Source organism: Callorhinchus milii, unplaced genomic scaffold (genome assembly GCF_018977255.1).
Source record: "Callorhinchus milii isolate IMCB2004 unplaced genomic scaffold, IMCB_Cmil_1.0 Scaffold25, whole genome shotgun sequence".
Taxonomy (NCBI): domain Eukaryota; kingdom Metazoa; phylum Chordata; class Chondrichthyes; order Chimaeriformes; family Callorhinchidae; genus Callorhinchus; species Callorhinchus milii.
In genome coordinates, this window is record NW_024704766.1 from 8,328,775 (window position 1) to 8,346,589 (window position 17,815).

Here is a 17,815-nt window from a genome sequence, read left to right on the forward strand (position 1 = left end):
ACATGTGCTAAACCCACTGCTGTACTGTGTGATACTCTTGCACATGGGATTGTACAGTAAATACGGGGGTATGATTACTATGAACCCCACTGGATAGGGGTGGAATTAGGTGGCATTTGGCTCCAATCCTAACCTCGGGCGCAGGTTTGGAGAACGATGGAGCGAGAGGTGAAACAAATGGTCTTCTTCACATCCGTCTAGAGCTTCAGTGGTGGCTGGTCTCAGACACACAATGTTACTGAGCCGAGGAGATGTCACAGTGGCTCCTATTAGTGTAATTATTACAATGAACTGTCTGCCCTCCCCCATCCTCTCCCCAGTTGCAGTAAACACAGCCACAGAGGAGTTCAGGCGCGGGCGAGGTCTCTGTTCAAGCGACACTGACGAAGCTTTTGTTTGACTTGTTGAAACAATGCACTTTCAGCCCCATGGCCAGAGCCTTGTTACCTCAGTGCGGAGTGTAATTGTCACTCATTGTGGCAAATTGACGGCCATATTCACTTATTATTTATCTGTGAAGTGCTTCGAGACATTTAATCGCCAAGTATATCAAATACAAAGATTATCATTCAGTGCATCCTAATGGCTCAGACCGACACCAGTTTCTGGCCTCAATTGTGAAACTTTCATGAAGTACAAAGTGAGAAGAACCACATGATCGGAAGCTTACAATGACTCGCCAGCGGTGGCTGAGGTTAGCGGCTGTCTGTCCTCGCTCACAGACACAGACTGGTTACGGCTCTGAACAGAAATCTCAGATAGTTTCTGAAAAGATGAATATCTGAATACATTTCCTGTGCTCGGGTGAGACGTTAGTGTTTAAAGGTAGAGCCGCAAGTTTTGGCCTGTCTATCTGCCTGACTGGAGCTGTCTGCCTGTGCCTGGAGCTGGGCTAGGGGGTAAGGGGAATGGGGCTTGGGGAGCAAATGGGGACTGCAGGGAGGTGATTGCAAGAATATAAACCTCTGTCATCGGCTCCTTCAGCTCCAATGGATTAGAGTCCGTGAGGAGGGTATGGGAGTGGTGTCTACTCACTCGCCTGGCTTAAACACCTGAGTTTGGCACAGTTTGTACTGGTTCTGCCTGTTTTGTGCAGTAACTAGGCAACGCGAACAACCGATGAGTAAGATCACAATGTGAGCTTCACTGTTACCCCCCCCCCACCCACTCACTGCTGAGGGAATTCCCCATCGGGGGTTATGCTGCGGGTATTGTCGCTGTGGTTTCACACAAAGGAACCAAAGTGGTTTCCTAACAGGAAATGGTTACAGCTTATTCTGGGTTGTGGAGCCTCTGGCCCGGCAGCCAGTGCTGCTATTGTAGTAATAATAATATATTAAATAATGATGATAAATATTCATTGTCGGCTTTGAAATCTTTCAACGCCCTCTATAAGGAAATCCTGCCAACTATAGTGACGGTGTTGTAGGCAAACATGCACAGCAAAGGCCCACACGCAGCCATCAAGTGAACGAGCAATTTATCTGGAGGATTGTAGGTCAGGAATAGGAGAAACACTCAGTGATATCAAGGATTCTTTTCAACTAACACCTGAACCAGATCTCAGTTTGGTGTGTTGGCGCACATCACCGCCCACAGCGCTCGCTCGCCTGGAGTCCTCGGTGTCAGTCCAGATGTGGGGCTCAAACTCACAACTGTTCTGACTGAACCAGGATGGTTATCTGGGTGGCTCAGCGAGTGGCGTTTTCTGTGCTGGGGTTTTCTGGGGCTGTCTGTGTTGGGGGGGCGCGGAGAGCTGTGCTGGGGCTGTCTATGTTGGGGGTGCGTGGGGAGCTGTGCTGGGGCTGTCTATGTTATGGGGGTGGGGGAGCTGTGCTGGGGCTGTCTGTGTTGTGGGGGGTGGGGGGAGCTGTGCTGGGGCTGTCTATGTTGGGGGGGAGCGGAGAGCTGTGCTGGGGCTGTCTGTGTTGGGGGGGGGGAGCTGTGCTGGGGCTGTCTGTGTTGGGGGGGGGGAGCTGTGCTGGGGCTGTCTATGTTATGGGGGTGGGGGAGCTGTGCTGGGGCTGTCTGTGTTGTGGGGGGGGCGGGGGGAGCTGTGCTGGGGCTGTCTGTGTTGGGGGGGCGGCTGTGCTGGGGCTGTCTGTGTTGGGGTGGGGGGGCGGCTGTGCTGGGGCTGTCTGTTGGGGGGTGGGGGGGCGGCTGTGCTGGGGCTGTCTGTTGGGGGGGCGGGGGGAGCTGTGCTGGGGCTGTCTGTTGGGGGGGGGGCGGGGAGCTGTGCTGGGGCTGTCTGTGTTGGGGTGGGGGGGCGGCTGTGCTGGGGCTGTCTGTGTTTGTGGGGGGTGGAGGGAGCTGTGCTGGGGCTGTCTGTGTTGGGGGGTGGGGGAGCTGTGCTGGGGCTGTCTGTGTTGGGGGGGGAGCTGTGCTGGGGCTGTCTATGTTATGGGGGTGGGAGAGCTGTGCTGGGGCTGTCTGTGTTGTGGGGGGGGGTGGGGGGGCTGTCTGTGTTGTGGGGGGGGGAGCTGTGCTGGGGCTGTCTATGTTATGGGGGTGGGGGAGCTGTGCTGGGGCTGTCTGTGTTGGGGTGGGGGGGCGGCTGTGCTGGGGTCTGGCTGTGCCGGGGGGCGCTGGGCCGGCCCGGTGGGGTTGCGCCGGGGGGCTCTGTGATGGATGTGCCGGTGGGGGGTGGGGTTGGACGGGGGCTGCTGTGTTGGGGCTGGCTGTGCTGGTGGGGGTCTGTGGGGGGGGTGTGGAGGCTGTGCTGGGTGATGAGTAAGCGTCGGGTGGGGCTCCTTTGTGACGGTAACATCCTGTCTGACTGAACCGTACTCCATAAATAGGGAGAGGGAGGTGTGTAATTGCAGTTGGGTGAGGCTGGGAGCTGATTGGGGCCCGGGCGGGTCTCTCTCTGTGGCCCGGGCGGGTCTCTCTCTGTGGCTAATGGCTCCAGTGTTAGTGCTGATGATCATCACTTTCTGGGTTTCACGCCTCTGTCGCTGTATAGAAAATAAACAAGTGGTCCCTGCTCTCACCAGGCCCCGACCCCAGCGGGCAGTGTTTCTGATGGCTGTGATTCTGAGCCAGAATATAATAATAATAATCCTTTCAGGACATTTGATATAGCGCCTTATCACGCCTTTGAATTGTCTCAAAGTGCTTCACAGAATATATGGAAGCCACAATTGAATAAGTAGGAATCAGGGCTGAGAAACACGTAAATTACTGTAACTTCAATCCATGGGTGAATTATGGCCAAGTCTAAGAATGTTTCAAAACAATTGTGATTGGATAACATTTTATTATAATTAATTGCATTACCATGTTGTCGAGATGTCTCAAGGAATATTACAGGATTTTGCTGAGAAGTGACTATATTTTGTAGTTGAATTTGTGCAGTGACATTCCACAATTAGCCATGAAGTGAAAGAGTGATTGTATCCGGGAGTTGGATGTAATTCTGTAACTCAGTACAAATATCCTAATTCATGAGTAGAGAATCCACCAGAGCTGGGAACGGAGTGAGCTGGGAACAACAATAAAATTACATTTGTATGGCACCTGTCACATCAGGAGGACGTCCCAAGGTGATGGACCCGAGCTGGGGATTGGTATCGATGGTGGGCAGGGGGAGAAGGAGGGTGACCGAAGGCAAGGTCGAAGAGGAGGGTCTTGAGACGGGTCTTGAAGGAAGCAAAGGAGGGCGGGGGATTGCGTGATGGAATTCCAGAAGATGGGCGCAGAGTGGCAGAAGGCCTGTCTGCCAATGGTGGGGCAGGTGAGACGAGGGATGTGAAGCAGGCCGGAGCCTGCTGAGCCGAGGGAGCGGGCAGGATGGTAGGGGGGTAGGAGGTTGCAGGGGGAAGGGAGAGCAAGGCTATGGAGAGCTTTGAAGGCGAGGACCAGGATCTTGAACTGTATATTCTGTGTGATGGGAAAGCCAGTGGAGTCAAGTGAAGGTGGGGATAATAGGATCGCGGAACCTGGTGTAGGAGAGGACACGGGCTGCAGAGTTCTGGATGATCTGCAGCCTATGGAGGGAAGAGTTGGGGAGGCTGACAAGGCGGCAGTTTGCATAGTCAAGCCACTCTGGAACTCCATCCCATTGACCCTTCGCCTCGCTTCCTCCCTCGCCTCCTTCAAGGCCGGTCTCAAGACCCTTCTCTTCGACCGTGCCTTTGATCTCCCTCCCACCTCTCTGCCTTCCTTCACCCTTACACCACCCCTCCCCCAATGCTCGGGCCCCGACACCTGACTGTTCAGCGCTTTGGGACGTGCTCCCGATGTGAAAGGCACTCTATAAGTGTCATTTTGTTGTTGTTGTGGATGTTATGAATGCGTGTATGAGGGTCTTGATGGCCTGCGGTGTAAAACAGTGGTGGAACGGGGTGATGTTGTGGAGGTAGGGGAAGGCAGAGTGGGTCATGGGACAGATATGGGGTAGAAAGGATAGTTGAGGGTCAAATGCCAGGGTCCCGGACTGGCTTAGTAAGGTGGAGTGTGCATTCTTGGATGGTAATGCTGTCAGTGCTTGAGGTTCAACTTTCATCCAGGACTTGATGTTACCAGTGCCGAAGTTTTTTTTNCCTCAAATACCGTACAGAACGATGGAATACTTTGTGCGTTGCAGAAGTTGTAAGATGTTTGCCTCCCAGACCCAGATTTTGAAGGGATTTATCTGCAATATCTGCAACAACTACAAGCTGGTAGATGCACTCAAGGCTGAAGTGGTCAGACTTAGTGAGCGACTGGCTGCCACCAAAGTATTGAATGATGAACCTGTTATGATGAACCTTTATGAAACACTGGTCAGGCCTCAACTAGAGAATTGTGTTCAATTCTGGGCACCACACTTAAGCCTCTCCTTCCCAACGTACCCCAATTCTGATGAATGATCGTGGACCCGAACCGTTGACTCACTTTACTTTCTCCATAGATGCTGCCTGCCCTTCTTGTTTTTGTTTAGGAAGGATGTCAAGGTATTGTAGAGGGTGCAAAGGAACTTGTCCAGGATGGTACCAGGAATGAGGGACTTCAGTTATCAGGAGAGGCAGAGAAGCTTGGATTATTCTCCTTGGAGCAGAGAAGGTTAAGAGGAGATTTAATAGAAGTTTTCAAAATTATGAGGGGATTCGACAGGGTGAACAAGGAGAAACTATCTCCATTGGTGGGTGGGTCGGTAACCTGAGGACATCGATTTAAAATGGTTGTTAAAAGAAACAGAGGGAAGGTGAGGAGAAATGTTTTCACACAGCGAGTTGTTGGGATCTGGAATGCATTGCATGAAAGGCTGGTGGAAGCCAATTCGATAACAGCTTTTAAGAGAGAAGTAGATAATTATTTGGGGAGGACAAGTTTGCAGTGCTATGGGGAGAGAGCAGGGGAGTGAGATTGAATTGGAAGCTCTTTTCAAAGAGCCGGCACAGACACGATGGGCTGAATGGACTCTTACTGTGCTGTACAATTCCATGATTCTATGATGATTCTGTTAGGGAGGGAGAAGTCTTTATAAATGACGTATTAGGGGAGACTTTGCGAGGGGGCAAAGTAGGAGAAGAGTCCCCAGTACCTAGAGGAGGGGATTGGGTCTCTGTTAGAAAAGGGGACAGAAGTCGTGGTCAGCATCCTTGGTGTTCTCCAACAGTTTACACTGGCGAGAGATGATGTGGAAACCCAAGCAATGGCTGAGACAGGCAAGCTACTGCTGTATATTACATCGAGGCTCGACTATGCAAACTCATTGCTTGTCGGCCTCCCCGACTCCTCCCTCCACAGGCTGCAGATCATCCAGAACTCTGCAGCCCGTGTCCTCTCCTGCACCAGGCTCCGTGACCCTATCACTCCCATCCTTGCTCAACTCCACTGGCTTCCCATCACATGGAGAATACAGTTCAAGATCCTGGTCTGCCACGGTCTTGCTCCCCTCTACCCCTCCGACGTTCTAAACCCCTACCCTCCTGTTCGTTCCCTCTGCTCAGCGGGCTCCGGCCTGCTTCATGCCCCCCACCTCACTCGCCCCATTATTGGTGGGTGGGCCTTCCTCCACTAAGCACCAACCCTCTGGAACTCCATCCTGCAGTCCCTCCGGCTCGCCCCCTCCCTCGCCACCTTCAAGATCCATCTCAAGACCCTCCTCTTTGATTGTGTTTTCGATCTCCCTGCTTCCACCCTCCCCCATCCCGACCCTGACCCCCAGCTCGGGTCTGTAACTCTGTCTGTCCTGCGCCTTGGGACGTCCTCCCAATGTGAAAGGTGCTATACAAATGTAATTTTGGTGTTGTTTGTTGTTGTTGTATACCGAGACAATCCAGCAGCCTGCTTGGGAAGGAGGAAAGAAGAGAAAGAGTAGCAGACAAGTTGTCATGTTAGAGGATTTGACTATTCGGTTCACAGATCGCATTCTGTGCAAACCAGACCCAAAGAATAGAATGGTCAGTTGCTTATCGGATGCACTGTTGAGGATATGACGCCCTGGGTTGAAGAACCAGTTGTAGTTGCTTATGTGGAAAGAAATAACATAGATAGAAGTAGACCACGGGTCCTTCATACTAAAATTAGAGCATTAGGAAGGAAGCTAAATGGAAAGACTTCAAGTGAAGTATTTTCTGAAATATTATCCGAACTACGTGCTAGTGGGAAAGACCAAAGAGTGGCTAAGGCATTGGTGTAGGGATTCAGGCTTTTGTTTCCTCAAACAATGGGGCACCTTTTGGAATAGGGTGCATCTATACAGACTGGATGGGTTCCACCTAAACAAAAACAAGGGTGGAGAAGTTGGGAGGCAGGATATATAATTTGGTTAGGGACTGTTTAAACTAGGCACAGGGGTGGTTGCGGTCGGTGTAAGAGGGCACCCGAACTGATTAGGGAAAACCTTAAGTCGTACCAATGTAACGGGTCTAACTCCAAAGGTTGGAGAAAAAGAAACAAAAAATGCTTCTGGGAAAGGCAAAAAACAATGGAGTTGTACTTGCATTAATGCAAGAAGTTTGACCAACAAGATGCGTGATCTGGAAGGTCTTGCAGAGGGTGACAGATTGGACACCATTAGCATCACAGAGACATGGTAGAATGAAATACGCATCTAGAAGGTTCTAAACTGTTTAGATGGGTTCCACCCATCTAATCATGACCCAACTGTGCAGCGCCTTGGGACGTCCTCCTGACGTGAAAGGCGCTTTATAAATGGAATCTTGTTGTTGTTGTTGTTAGGTATATAGTACACAATATATAATCTCCATTATTGAGACACAAGTGAGATAGGATATAAAAAAGGAAAGGGCAGACACAAAATCACTTGGGATAGAATTAAAAGATGCAAACCTTTACTGGGGGTCTACTATAGACCCCCAGGCCAGGGTGACAACTTAGATCTGGAACTGTGGGATGAGATAAGGAAGGCAATCAGCAAAGAACCGTCAATAGTTATTGGAGATTTTAGCTTACCAGAAATTGACTGGAATAATGATGCGTCTCCTGGTAAAATAGGGAAGGGGTTTCTAGAGTTGAAGGAAGACTGTTTTATGACTCAGTTTGTAAAAGAGCCAACAAGGGGAGATAGCATCTTGGATTTGGTAATGAGTAACTGGGGGCGATCAAATCTCCAGCATAAAGGTGGGAGAAGCATTGAACAACAGCAATCACAATACAATCGCATTTGACATCACAAGGATTGATGAGGTTATAAAAACGCAAAACAAAACTCAAATTTCAAGAGGACCAACTTTGTGTGCTTCTTGGTGTGGGCTTGGCAGGCTTAAATATGGCGAAGGGAGTGGAATAACTATGAAGTTCCTTCAAAGAGGTGATTATGAAGGCAATGGAACAATGTGTACCCATGCAAAATAAAGGTATCAAGCTTAGAGACACTCCTGCCTGGTTAGATGGGGCTACAAAGAAACTCATCAAGAGGAAGAAAAAGGCAAGCCACAACTGTAAAAAAAAGGCATTAGAATGGCAAAGAAAAACTTTGAATTGAACATGGCAAGAGATGTGAAGGATAATAACAAAAAGGCTTTTAGTTACACTGAGAAAAAAGAAAAACAAACTATGGAATAGGGCCACTGAAGGTGGATTTGGGAGAGAACATGACAAATAACGCTGCACAGGCTGCAATAGTTCTAAATCAAGTTTTTTGCGTCAGTTTTTACTAAGGAGGAGACGGAACCTATCTGATCTGGAAAGAGAACTCAAGGATGTCGCAGAGGAAAGTTGCGTCACTATTCATATCACTACCAGCATGGCTGCCAAACAGCTGTGCAAACTTAAGTTAAATAAATCTCGATAAATTGCATCCAAGGATCTTTACGGAACTAAGGGAGGAAGTTGCAGATATGCTGGCACAAATCTTTCAGAAATTACTGAATACTGCCAGGGGACTGGAGAAAGGGCAGATTTCTCCTATTCTCCTATTGTTACTCCTATTTTTAAGAAAGTTAACAAAAGTAACCCAGGAAACTACAGACCAGTAAGTTTGACGTCCATTGTGGGTAAAATTAAGGAGACTTTTATTGAGGATAAAATCACAGAGCACCTGGACAGAAATAAAATCATAAATGATAGTTAATATGGGTTCATGAAGGAGAGGTTTTGCCAATCTAATTTATTGGTTTTCTTTGGCAGTGTGACAAGGGAGCTTGATAAGGGTAAGGCTGTGGATGTTGTGTATCTGGATTGCAGTAAGACCTTTGATACAGTTCCTCTTGAGAGGCTGGTACTGAAAATAAAGAAAGCAGGAATCAGTGGAAGTATATTACAATAGATATGTAAACTGGTTGACCGGAAGAACCCAGAGGGTGTTGGTACAGGGAACGTTATCAGACTGGGAAAGTGTTACCAGGGGAGTTCCACAAATGTCTTAGGACCTCTTTTGTTTAATATTTTTATAAATGATCTGGAACTAGGAGTTTCAAGCAGTGGCTAAGTTTGCAGTTAACACCAAGCTAATGAAGGTAGTAGATTGAGAAGCTGAACAAGACAAGTCACAGGAGGATTTGAACAATCTTGTGAATTGGGCAGATTGGTGGCAGATGAAATTCAATGTGGAGAAATGTAAAGTGCTTCACATCGGGATAAAAAATCCTGGAAGGGACTATTATTTGAACGAAAGGAAAATAATATGTACGGAAAATGAAAAGGACCTGGGGTTCCTGATTGACAATAAATTGAATTCTCGCATCAATCAGTGAGTAAAGCAAACCAGATGTTGGGATGTATCAAAAGACCAATAGCAAGCCGAACTAGTGGGATAATCCTGCCACTGTATAAATCATCAGTGAGACTGTACTTCGAGACTGTACAGTTCTGGTCACCAGTACAAAAAGGATATGAGAGAAATCAAGAGGATACAGAGGAAGGAAACCAGAATGATTGAGGGAATGGAAGGACTGGACTATGAGAAGAGACTAAGTAAACTAGGCGTGTTCACACTAGAAACGAGAAGATTGAGAGGTGACATGATTGCTGTCTTTAAGATTCTAAAGGGACAAAACAGTATAGATCATGACAGGCTGTTTCAACTTGTCCAGAATATAAAACCAGAGGACACGGGCTGCGATTGAAGGGGGTAAATTCAGAACAAATCTACCAAACACTATGTCAGTGAGCGAATAGTGAACCTGTGGAACAGGCTCCCGAGGGAGATGGTTAAAGCAGGAAATGTTGATTCCTTCAAACACAGATTAGATAGTTTTCTTTTAGGGAATAACATTATGGGATATAATAACGTCAGTTGTTTGGGACATATGTGCATGCGACCGCTAGGAAGGCAAGCTAGATGGACCTTCTTTTTCTTTCGTCTAGCATTTCTTATGTTCATGCCATAAAGAGGCGATTTTAAAATGCTCCAGTTCCTGAGTGAAAAAATATTTCTAAAAAATAGTCAATATATTTATAAACCTGCCTGCCTGAGGTTGTGATGCTGCCTTATCGCAAACTACAGCTGCTTCACCCACTCCCTTCCTCTTGTTATCTGCCACACTCCCTCCATTCTCTCTCTCTCTCTCTCGTCTGTCTGTTTGTCTTGCTCTTTCGCTCGTTTGCTCTCTGTCTCAGTGTGTGTATGTGTCAGTGTTGCTCTCTCTGTCTGTGTATCTGTCTCAGTGTGCATGTGTCTCTCTTTGTATCTCAAGTGTATGCGTGTGTCTCTTCCCCCCAACTTTATTTTCCTCTATCTTTGCGTATCCATCTGTGTCTCAGTGTCTATGTCTCAGAGTGTGTGTCTCTCTCTCTGTCTGTGTAATTAATGTAATTTGTGTGTCAAATGCAATGATTAGTAAATGCAAGGATTAGTGTGTGTGTCCTAGTGTGCGTATGTGTGCGTGTGAGTCTCTGTGTTTCAGTGTAGGTGTGTCTATGTATGTGTGTCTCTCTCTCTCCCTGTGTTTCACTTTCTCCCTGTGTGTCAGTGTGTGTGTCTGTCGCTGTGTGTCAGTGTGTGTGTCTGTCGCTGTGTGTCAGTGTGTGTGTCTGTCGCTGTGTGTCAGTGTGTGTGTCTGTCGCTGTGTGTCAGTGTGTGTGTCTGTCACTGTGCGTCAGTGTGTGTGTCTGTCGCTGTGCGTCAGTGTGTGTGTCTGTCGCTGTGCGTCAGTGTGTGTGTCTGTCGCTGTGCGTCAGTGTGTGTGTCTGGCGCTGTGTGTCTGTCGCTGTGCGTCAGTGTGTGTGTCTGTCGCTGTGCGTCAGTGTGTGTGTCTGTCGCTGTGCGTCAGTGTGTGCCTCTCTCTGGACCCAGGAGCAGGCAGATGGAATGTGACGTTTCCTGTTCCTGTCTGTTTCCAAATGCTTTAATGTTTTTATTATTAAGAGTAGTTTGGGTTTATGAGGAAACGAGGCGTTGCCCTCGGCTCCTGTGTTTATGTCGAGGATAAAAATAGGCAGAGTTCTGCCCCGCCCTTCGGGCAGTGCATCTTGGGTACTAATAATCATACTCAAATTTAATATATCAAAATGTCTCAAAGTAACTGCTACCAGGTGTAGTGACTTTAAAACAGTGTTTGTACAGTAACGCCGCAGCCAATTTGGCACAGCAAAGTCTCACAAACAGCCATGGAATGAATATGGAGATTGGCGGCCATGATACTGGGAAACGCTCACTTCTCTTCTCAAATAGCACTGAACAGACAGATACAACAACAACGATTTGACTTACATTGTGCCCTTTATGTGGTGTGGCGTCTTGATCAATGATCTGTGTATGGGGAGTGGGATGTGTGTGGGGGGATGGGGTGTGTGTGTGTGGAGGTGGGGGTTGCTGGGTGGGGGGGAGAACAGGGACACCTACTGCAGATTCACACTTTGTTTGTTTCCAGGTTTCCCATCAGAAGACTTCCCAGGTAAGAGCACAATTCAAATGCAAGGATTAATAGTTGCTGTGGGTTCTGGGTACTGGGGGAGGCTTCTATGGTTTGGGGCTGTTGGGAGGGGCCTGTGGGTTGGTGGTGTTGGAGGGTCTGTGGGTTGGAGGGTCTGTGGGTTGGGGGTGCTGGCGGTGGTCTGCGTGTTGGGGGGGGGGTCCTGTTGGGAGGGTCTGTGGGTTGGGTGTTCTGTGGGGGCAGGTCTGTGAGTTGGGGGTGTTGGTGTGGTCTGTGGGTTGGGGGTGCTGGAGGGATTCTGGGGTGGTCTGTGGGTTAGGGCTGCCGCGGGGGAGGAAGGGTGGTGGCGGAATCTTGACGTGGCTTTGGGAGTGTTGATCACGCCATGTCGTCCACGTTACAGGCAAGGAGCCGTGGTGCAGAAGGACCTGTCGCCTGATAAAAAACATGAGAAAAAGAACTTGGAAAAATCTCCTCCATTTGAGTTTGACCCAACAGGTAAGTGGGGGTGTGGCCTGAGGCCAGCAGAAGTATAAACTCTATCTGGTACTTGTCTCAGGTTTTGCTAATTGCCTTATTTGCAGGTCTGGTGCAACGCTGTGTTATCATCCAGCGCGACGAGAACGGCTTTGGGCTGACTGTCAGTGGGGACAACCCGGTATTTGTGCAGTCTGTCAAAGAGGGTAAGTACTTGCCTCGCCATCACTGGGACGTAAACTTGTACATCAACACTGGAACTATGTCATGAAAAAATGCATTTTTACCTTTTTCAAGAAAATCTAGTTATAATAATAATCCTTATAACTGATGAAGTGTGGAGTCCTGCAGCTCAGTGGTTAGAGCACTCGCCTCGCAAGCGAGAGGACCTGGGTTCGATTCCCAGCAGGGCGAAACATTGGGCAAGTTTCCTTACTCCACACGCCTCTGTTTACCTAGCAGTAAGTAGGAATCTGGTTGTTACTCAATTGGCGGATCGCTTTTCCGGTGGTAATAATCCCTTCAAAAAAAATTAAATAAATAATAATAATTTGATCTATCAATTCATAACTGTGGGACACTGCTGTGCGTAATTGGCTCCTGAGTTTCGCCTACAAAACGCACAGCCAATTCACTTTACAGTATGTTCTGCGAAGCGCTTTGTGGCATCTCAAAGATGTGATAAGGCGCTATATCAAATGTAAGGATTATTATTATTAAAACTGGAATAAATGTTTCAAGGATGTGACCTACCCCGGCCACGTCCCTGTCACCAAACCATTCACCCTGCTACCAGGTCATACCTCCTGTCACCCACCCCCACCACCCGTTCCCTGCATTTGGTAATTGGCTGCTGTGCTGTTTCTGATACCTGTCTTATTGCTTGACAGATGGAGCTGCAGTACGAGCTGGGGTGCAACAAGGAGACAGGATCATTAAAGTGAGTTTAACCGTTGTCTCTCGCTGTCCAGAGGAATCCTGCAACTTTCTCTGTAGGAATCTCGAGATGGGATGGGGGAACACTTACAAATACAAGCAGCCAAGACAAAGAAAGCCCAGCAACAGGGAAATGGAATAAAGTTCCCCCACAAAATATACAGTCACTACACTTTACAGTATATCCTATGGATCGTTTTGAGATGTCTTGGCAATGTGATAAGGTGTTCTATCGAATGCAGGAGTTATAACAAAGTCGGTTTGGGCACAGCAATTGTGTGAGTGAGCTCCCCCTGGTGGGTGCTTTGTGCAGTGCAGCAAATGCGCCGGCCAATACCGGACATTGGCTCTGGCATGTGAACTGGACAATTGCATCAAGACAAACATGTTACATGGGGTTCATTGCTGATGTGAGTGTGGCAGCTCCTGGCTGTTCTGTAATGTGCAGGTTCACATTTCTCACATCTCCAGCAGCGACACGGGTGTCACATGTATATTGTGTTTTATCTGCAGGTTAATGGGACGTTGGTCACTCACTCCAACCATGTTGAAGTTGTTCGGTTAATCAAATGTAAGTGATGCATCTACAAGGTACAATACAGCACCTTGGGACGATGTGAAAGGGGTGATACAAATGTAATTTGTTGCAGTTTTACAAGATTCTAGTCTTTGTTACACACAGTCTGTCATGGTTGAACCGGTTTAGATGCCTGTGAGTCACCCGTCCCTTGTGATGAGCTGCCCCAAAGATTGAGTGCTTGGGAAGAGCGACTCTTGCTAAGTATTGCCGCTGAGTTTATTAATTGTTTGAGAATTGTTTACAACTTTGTTCAGCTATTACATTAGCCAATTGAGCTGTGTTTATACAGTACATATACACAGTACTGTATCCTGTGTGTCTAATGGTCGCAGAACCATGTGGTGTATAATGCAAAATAGTTTGTTTCTGCAAAACTGTAACCCGGTGTGACTTCCTGCAAGCAGGGTGATGCGTGAAGGACAAGGTTGTGTTTTAGCTGCAAATTTATCTAGTTTTGTTAATTTTGCCTTTTTCTCTCTCTCTGACAGCCGGCTCCTATGTAGCTCTCACTGTGCTGGGACGGCCGCCAGGGTCTCCCCAGATCCCCCTCAGCACCTCCGATGGAGATTCGGGGACTTTCCTGTTCCCTGGGCAACCAGCTCCGGTCTTCTCTCCAACCAGCAGCACAGAGAGAATCACCAGCCCCACACTCATGGGTGTAAGTGACTTACAGATTCATGCAGCAGGAAGTGAAGGTTACAGGGACTGGAGTGAACAGCTGTTTATCAGAAGGAGGTCACTGATTGACCCCAGGCTCAACGCAGAAATTGTTGCTGTTTCTTCAGAAATTCTTCATTTTTCAGCTGTGTTGGATGTAATGAACGTCAGTCGGTCGCACTTTGTAAAACTGACCAATTGACAGATTTCAGCTCAAAAAAAGTAGACTTGGCCCCGCCCACTTTCTCTGGAGCCGCTCCCCCTCCCCGACACCTTCCTGTGTCACTGCACCCACCCCCCAACCCCCACCGGCTGCCATCACTGGGATTTAAACACAGCAATATTTTCCTTTTTACATTTGGTGGAGTTTGTGTTCGATGCAGTGGGGTCTGGCACTGGCACAGCTGCTACTCAAGTCTGTCTCTCACCCTCTCTTTCTCTCTCTGCAGGAAGACACCATTGTTCACAGTCAGAAGCTGCAGATCCTGCAGAGCATGTTGGACACTGAGTGTCAGCAGTATCAGGTGCGGGTGTGAGCGCAGGCGCAGCAAGGACCAGCAGTGTTTACTCAGTATGAAACCACTGTCCACTCACTCGGTTTCTCTCTCAAACAGTTACTTAAGGAAAAGTGTCAGAAAAACCCGACACAACAGCTGCTGCGTGAGAAACAGGAGGCAGAGAAACGCATCCACCAGGTTCGGGAGCAGCTCCACAAAGCCAGCGGCATCTCCCAGGTACCTCCCTCCTTACCATTCTCCTCTCCCTCCGCATTCCCCCCCCCAACCCCCTCATCCTCCCCCCTGTACCATCACCCTGCACCCTCCCCCCATCCCTTTGCTGGATATTCTGGGAACCTCGGAAACAGAGATACCTAATGTTCGGGGGAGGAAGGATGGGGATGACTTGTGATGTGCAGTCACTTTAAAGCTCTATTTAAAGATCCCAGTCCCCAGCCGAGGCCTTGGCAGAGTCTGCGAGAATGATTCTAGAGGATGTGGTCTGGTGACGCCTGGTGAGGAGAGTATCGCTGGGGAAAGGAGTTTGTCACGTTGGCTTAGGTGCAGCTCCTAGGGAGGAGCTGAGGTGTGTGAGTAGCTGAGGAGATGAGGAGTTGGGAGGAGATGAGGAGTTGGGAGGAGATGAATGAGGAGGAGGCAGAGCATTGGAGACTAAGGAACGAGAGGATAATTTGCAATGACGAGCTCGGATGAGAGAAGGATTGGCTTGCAGACTCTCTGTGTTTCACTTCCAGGGAAAGACGTGTGTTAATAATTTAGCCATTGATTGTGGGGAATATACGTTCTGTCTGTGGGTTCTGGAAAATCTTAATAAATGCAGAGTGGATGAATGGGGGAGGACATTAACGTGAAGGAGTGAGAAGGAGATAATAGAGCCCAAGGTGGACAGCACATTGAGGGGCCTGATCCTGTTTCGAGATCATCTGTGAGTGTGGGGCTAGGGGGAAGGGTGGGGGGCGCGGAGGTTGCAGTGTAGAGAAGACAGCATTCCGCTCACATTGATGCCCCACGTGATTGTTTATGTTCCCCACAGGATGTGCCGGGCTCAGCCACACTTTCCGAAACTTTGTCAATTGTTGAAGCAACGACTGAAGGTCAGTGAGAGGAATGTCCACTTACCCCCCCACCGCTCTCTCCCTGTAGTCTCTCTCTCCCTGGCTGTTTCTCTATCACTCTCTCTGCCTCACTCCTGCTCTCTTCATCACTCTCATTCTCAGTCTCTCACTCACTTTGTCTATCTCTCTCTTTCTCTCGCTCGCTCACTCTTAGTCTCTCTCTCTCTCTCTCTCTCTCTCTCTCTCTCTCACTCACTATCTCTCACTCTATCACAGCCTCTTTCTGTTCTATGTTTTTCATGTTTAGAGGTGAGAGAGTTGGAGCCGTATTTGCACTCCCCGAGCGAGAGTGAGATAATGGAGAGAATCCAGACTTCCTTCAGTCAAATCGAGGTGGGGACTTTATATCCTGAGTACCATCATTGGGGGGTGGGGGGAAGCAGAGTCTGACCCAAGAGCTGGGTTTGTGTGTAGGCGGTAGCTGGTGTATTTGAAGTCTTCCTGTTTTCAGTGCTGCTCAGCCCGTTGTTTCTGTTCGTCATGTTTGTAAAGTTTTGTTGTGCTTTGCAGACTGATGTGAGCCCCTTTGCAGTTCAGGACGGCCTCAGCCCCAGAGACTATCCTCCCAGCGGCTCAGCCTCCTTCAAGGACAGCGGCAACTGTGAGAGGGCGGAGACAGACGATAGTCCTGACTGGGTATGTCTGTGCGTCACATGGGGGGGATGTATTTATGGTCTGAATGGTCGTAAGGAAACAAAGTGAAGGCCATGGTCTCGGAGAGAGGAGGGGCTGAGGCCCAGGGGAGGGGGCGAGGTCCGGGGGGAAGGGGCTGATGCGTGGGGGGAGGGGTCCTCAGTTTTTATCTTGTTTCCGTCTCCAGGATTCGCAGTTGGGGAGCCCCCCTCTCCGGGGCGGAGCCCACATCATCGGAGCTGAGGATGACGATTTTGGTAACGAAGCCGAGCAGGTGAGAGAGTGAGGGCACAGCCAGGAGGCATGAGGGGAGTGGAGCCATGGGAGCCCGTGGGGGGGGGGGGGGGTTGGGTAAGTGGGCGGAGGGGCCTGGCAGTGCGGGAGGGCTGGTAGTGGGGAAGGGGCTTGGCAGAACATACCGGACCTGCTGTTATTTTCCACCAGGTGGACATTCAGTGCAGCTGCTTCCAAACCCTGGAGACATTGCGGTCCCGCCCGGCACATGTGGTGGCGTTTCTGCATCACGTCCTCTCGCAGTTTGACCCGGTTCCATCGGTAAGAAACCTGGGAATGGGGGGGGGGGATGGGCCTGCCTCAGGGAGACAGGCTGGGGAGTGGGGTCTGGCTGGGGGAGGGGGTGGCTCGGGGAGGCAGGCTGGGGGACAGGCTGGCTGGGTGGTAGGGCTGTTCCGCTGCCACTGAATGATGGTAACTGTGGTTTCTCTGCCCTCAGCTCTGCTATCTTTATGCTGAATTTTACAATCAGACAAACTCAAAGGAGAATCGCAGAGTTTTCGTGGAATTCTACCATTTATTCCTGGAAAAAGGAGCCGTGAGTAATCCCGCTCCCAACTCCCAGGCTACCCTGCGACCCCCCCCCACCACCAGGACCCCCAACCACCAGGACAGCCCCCCCACCCCCCCAAACTCCACCACCAGGACACCCCCTTCCCCCCACCCACCAGGACACACACCCCCACCCACCAGGACACCCTCCCCTCCAAAACTCACACGCCCCAGTGTGTGTGACTGGCTCACTGTCAAAGCTGGTGAGGCGCATTGTGACTTCCTGCCCATTTCTTTCCCTTTTTACCAGAATCTGAAGGTTCAGGCCCCAGAGGGAATCACCGCGGAGCTGGGTAAGTTCTATAATAAAATAAGAATCCTTGCACTTGATATAGCGCTTTTCATAGCTTTGAGACGCCTCAAAGCGCTTCACAGAATATACTGTAAAGTGAATTGACTATATTTGTGGGCAACATTTTCTCAACCCAATTGTCATGTGTGTCAGTCGGTGGCCCATGCGTATGGACACAAAATGCACATGTGAGTGTGAGCGCAGGCAGGCGCGCGAGTGTGAGCGCAGGCAGGCGGGCGAGTGTGTGCTGGAGCTGCCCACGAGGTGCTGTGTTGCTTTGTAGAGCGGAGGCGCCTGGATCTAATCCCAGAGGAGCTGCAGCGGCAGTTCGTGCAGACGGTGCAAGACAATGTGTTGGCAGAGGTGCAGGCCCACCTGCAGGACTTCAGGTAAATACAGCGTCTTACGGCGGCAGGGTGGGGAGTGGGGAAAGTGAACAGAGAAGGGCCGGGAGTGAGCGGTGGAGGGGCGCAAACGAGTGGGAGCGAGTGAGCGAG

General features: G+C 49.6%; 1 protein-coding gene across 2 annotated transcripts in view; it reads left to right on the plus strand.

Annotated features, from left to right (window-relative positions):
- Positions 1-17,815, plus strand: part of LOC103190752 (rho guanine nucleotide exchange factor 12) — a 34,494-nt gene that overhangs the window by 1,024 nt on the left and 15,655 nt on the right. For both annotated transcript variants that reach the window (XM_042343860.1, XM_042343861.1), the window contains exons 2-17: positions 11,262-11,285; positions 11,668-11,762; positions 11,849-11,947; positions 12,632-12,681; positions 13,191-13,248; positions 13,746-13,915; positions 14,364-14,438; positions 14,529-14,648; positions 15,466-15,526; positions 15,795-15,880; positions 16,058-16,183; positions 16,368-16,454; positions 16,625-16,735; positions 16,914-17,012; positions 17,277-17,319; positions 17,602-17,707. In XM_042343860.1, coding sequence (XP_042199794.1) covers positions 11,262-11,285; positions 11,668-11,762; positions 11,849-11,947; positions 12,632-12,681; positions 13,191-13,248; positions 13,746-13,915; positions 14,364-14,438; positions 14,529-14,648; positions 15,466-15,526; positions 15,795-15,880; positions 16,058-16,183; positions 16,368-16,454; positions 16,625-16,735; positions 16,914-17,012; positions 17,277-17,319; positions 17,602-17,707 — 1,410 coding nt within the window. The remainder of the gene's footprint in view (positions 1-11,261; positions 11,286-11,667; positions 11,763-11,848; positions 11,948-12,631; positions 12,682-13,190; positions 13,249-13,745; positions 13,916-14,363; positions 14,439-14,528; positions 14,649-15,465; positions 15,527-15,794; positions 15,881-16,057; positions 16,184-16,367; positions 16,455-16,624; positions 16,736-16,913; positions 17,013-17,276; positions 17,320-17,601; positions 17,708-17,815) is intronic.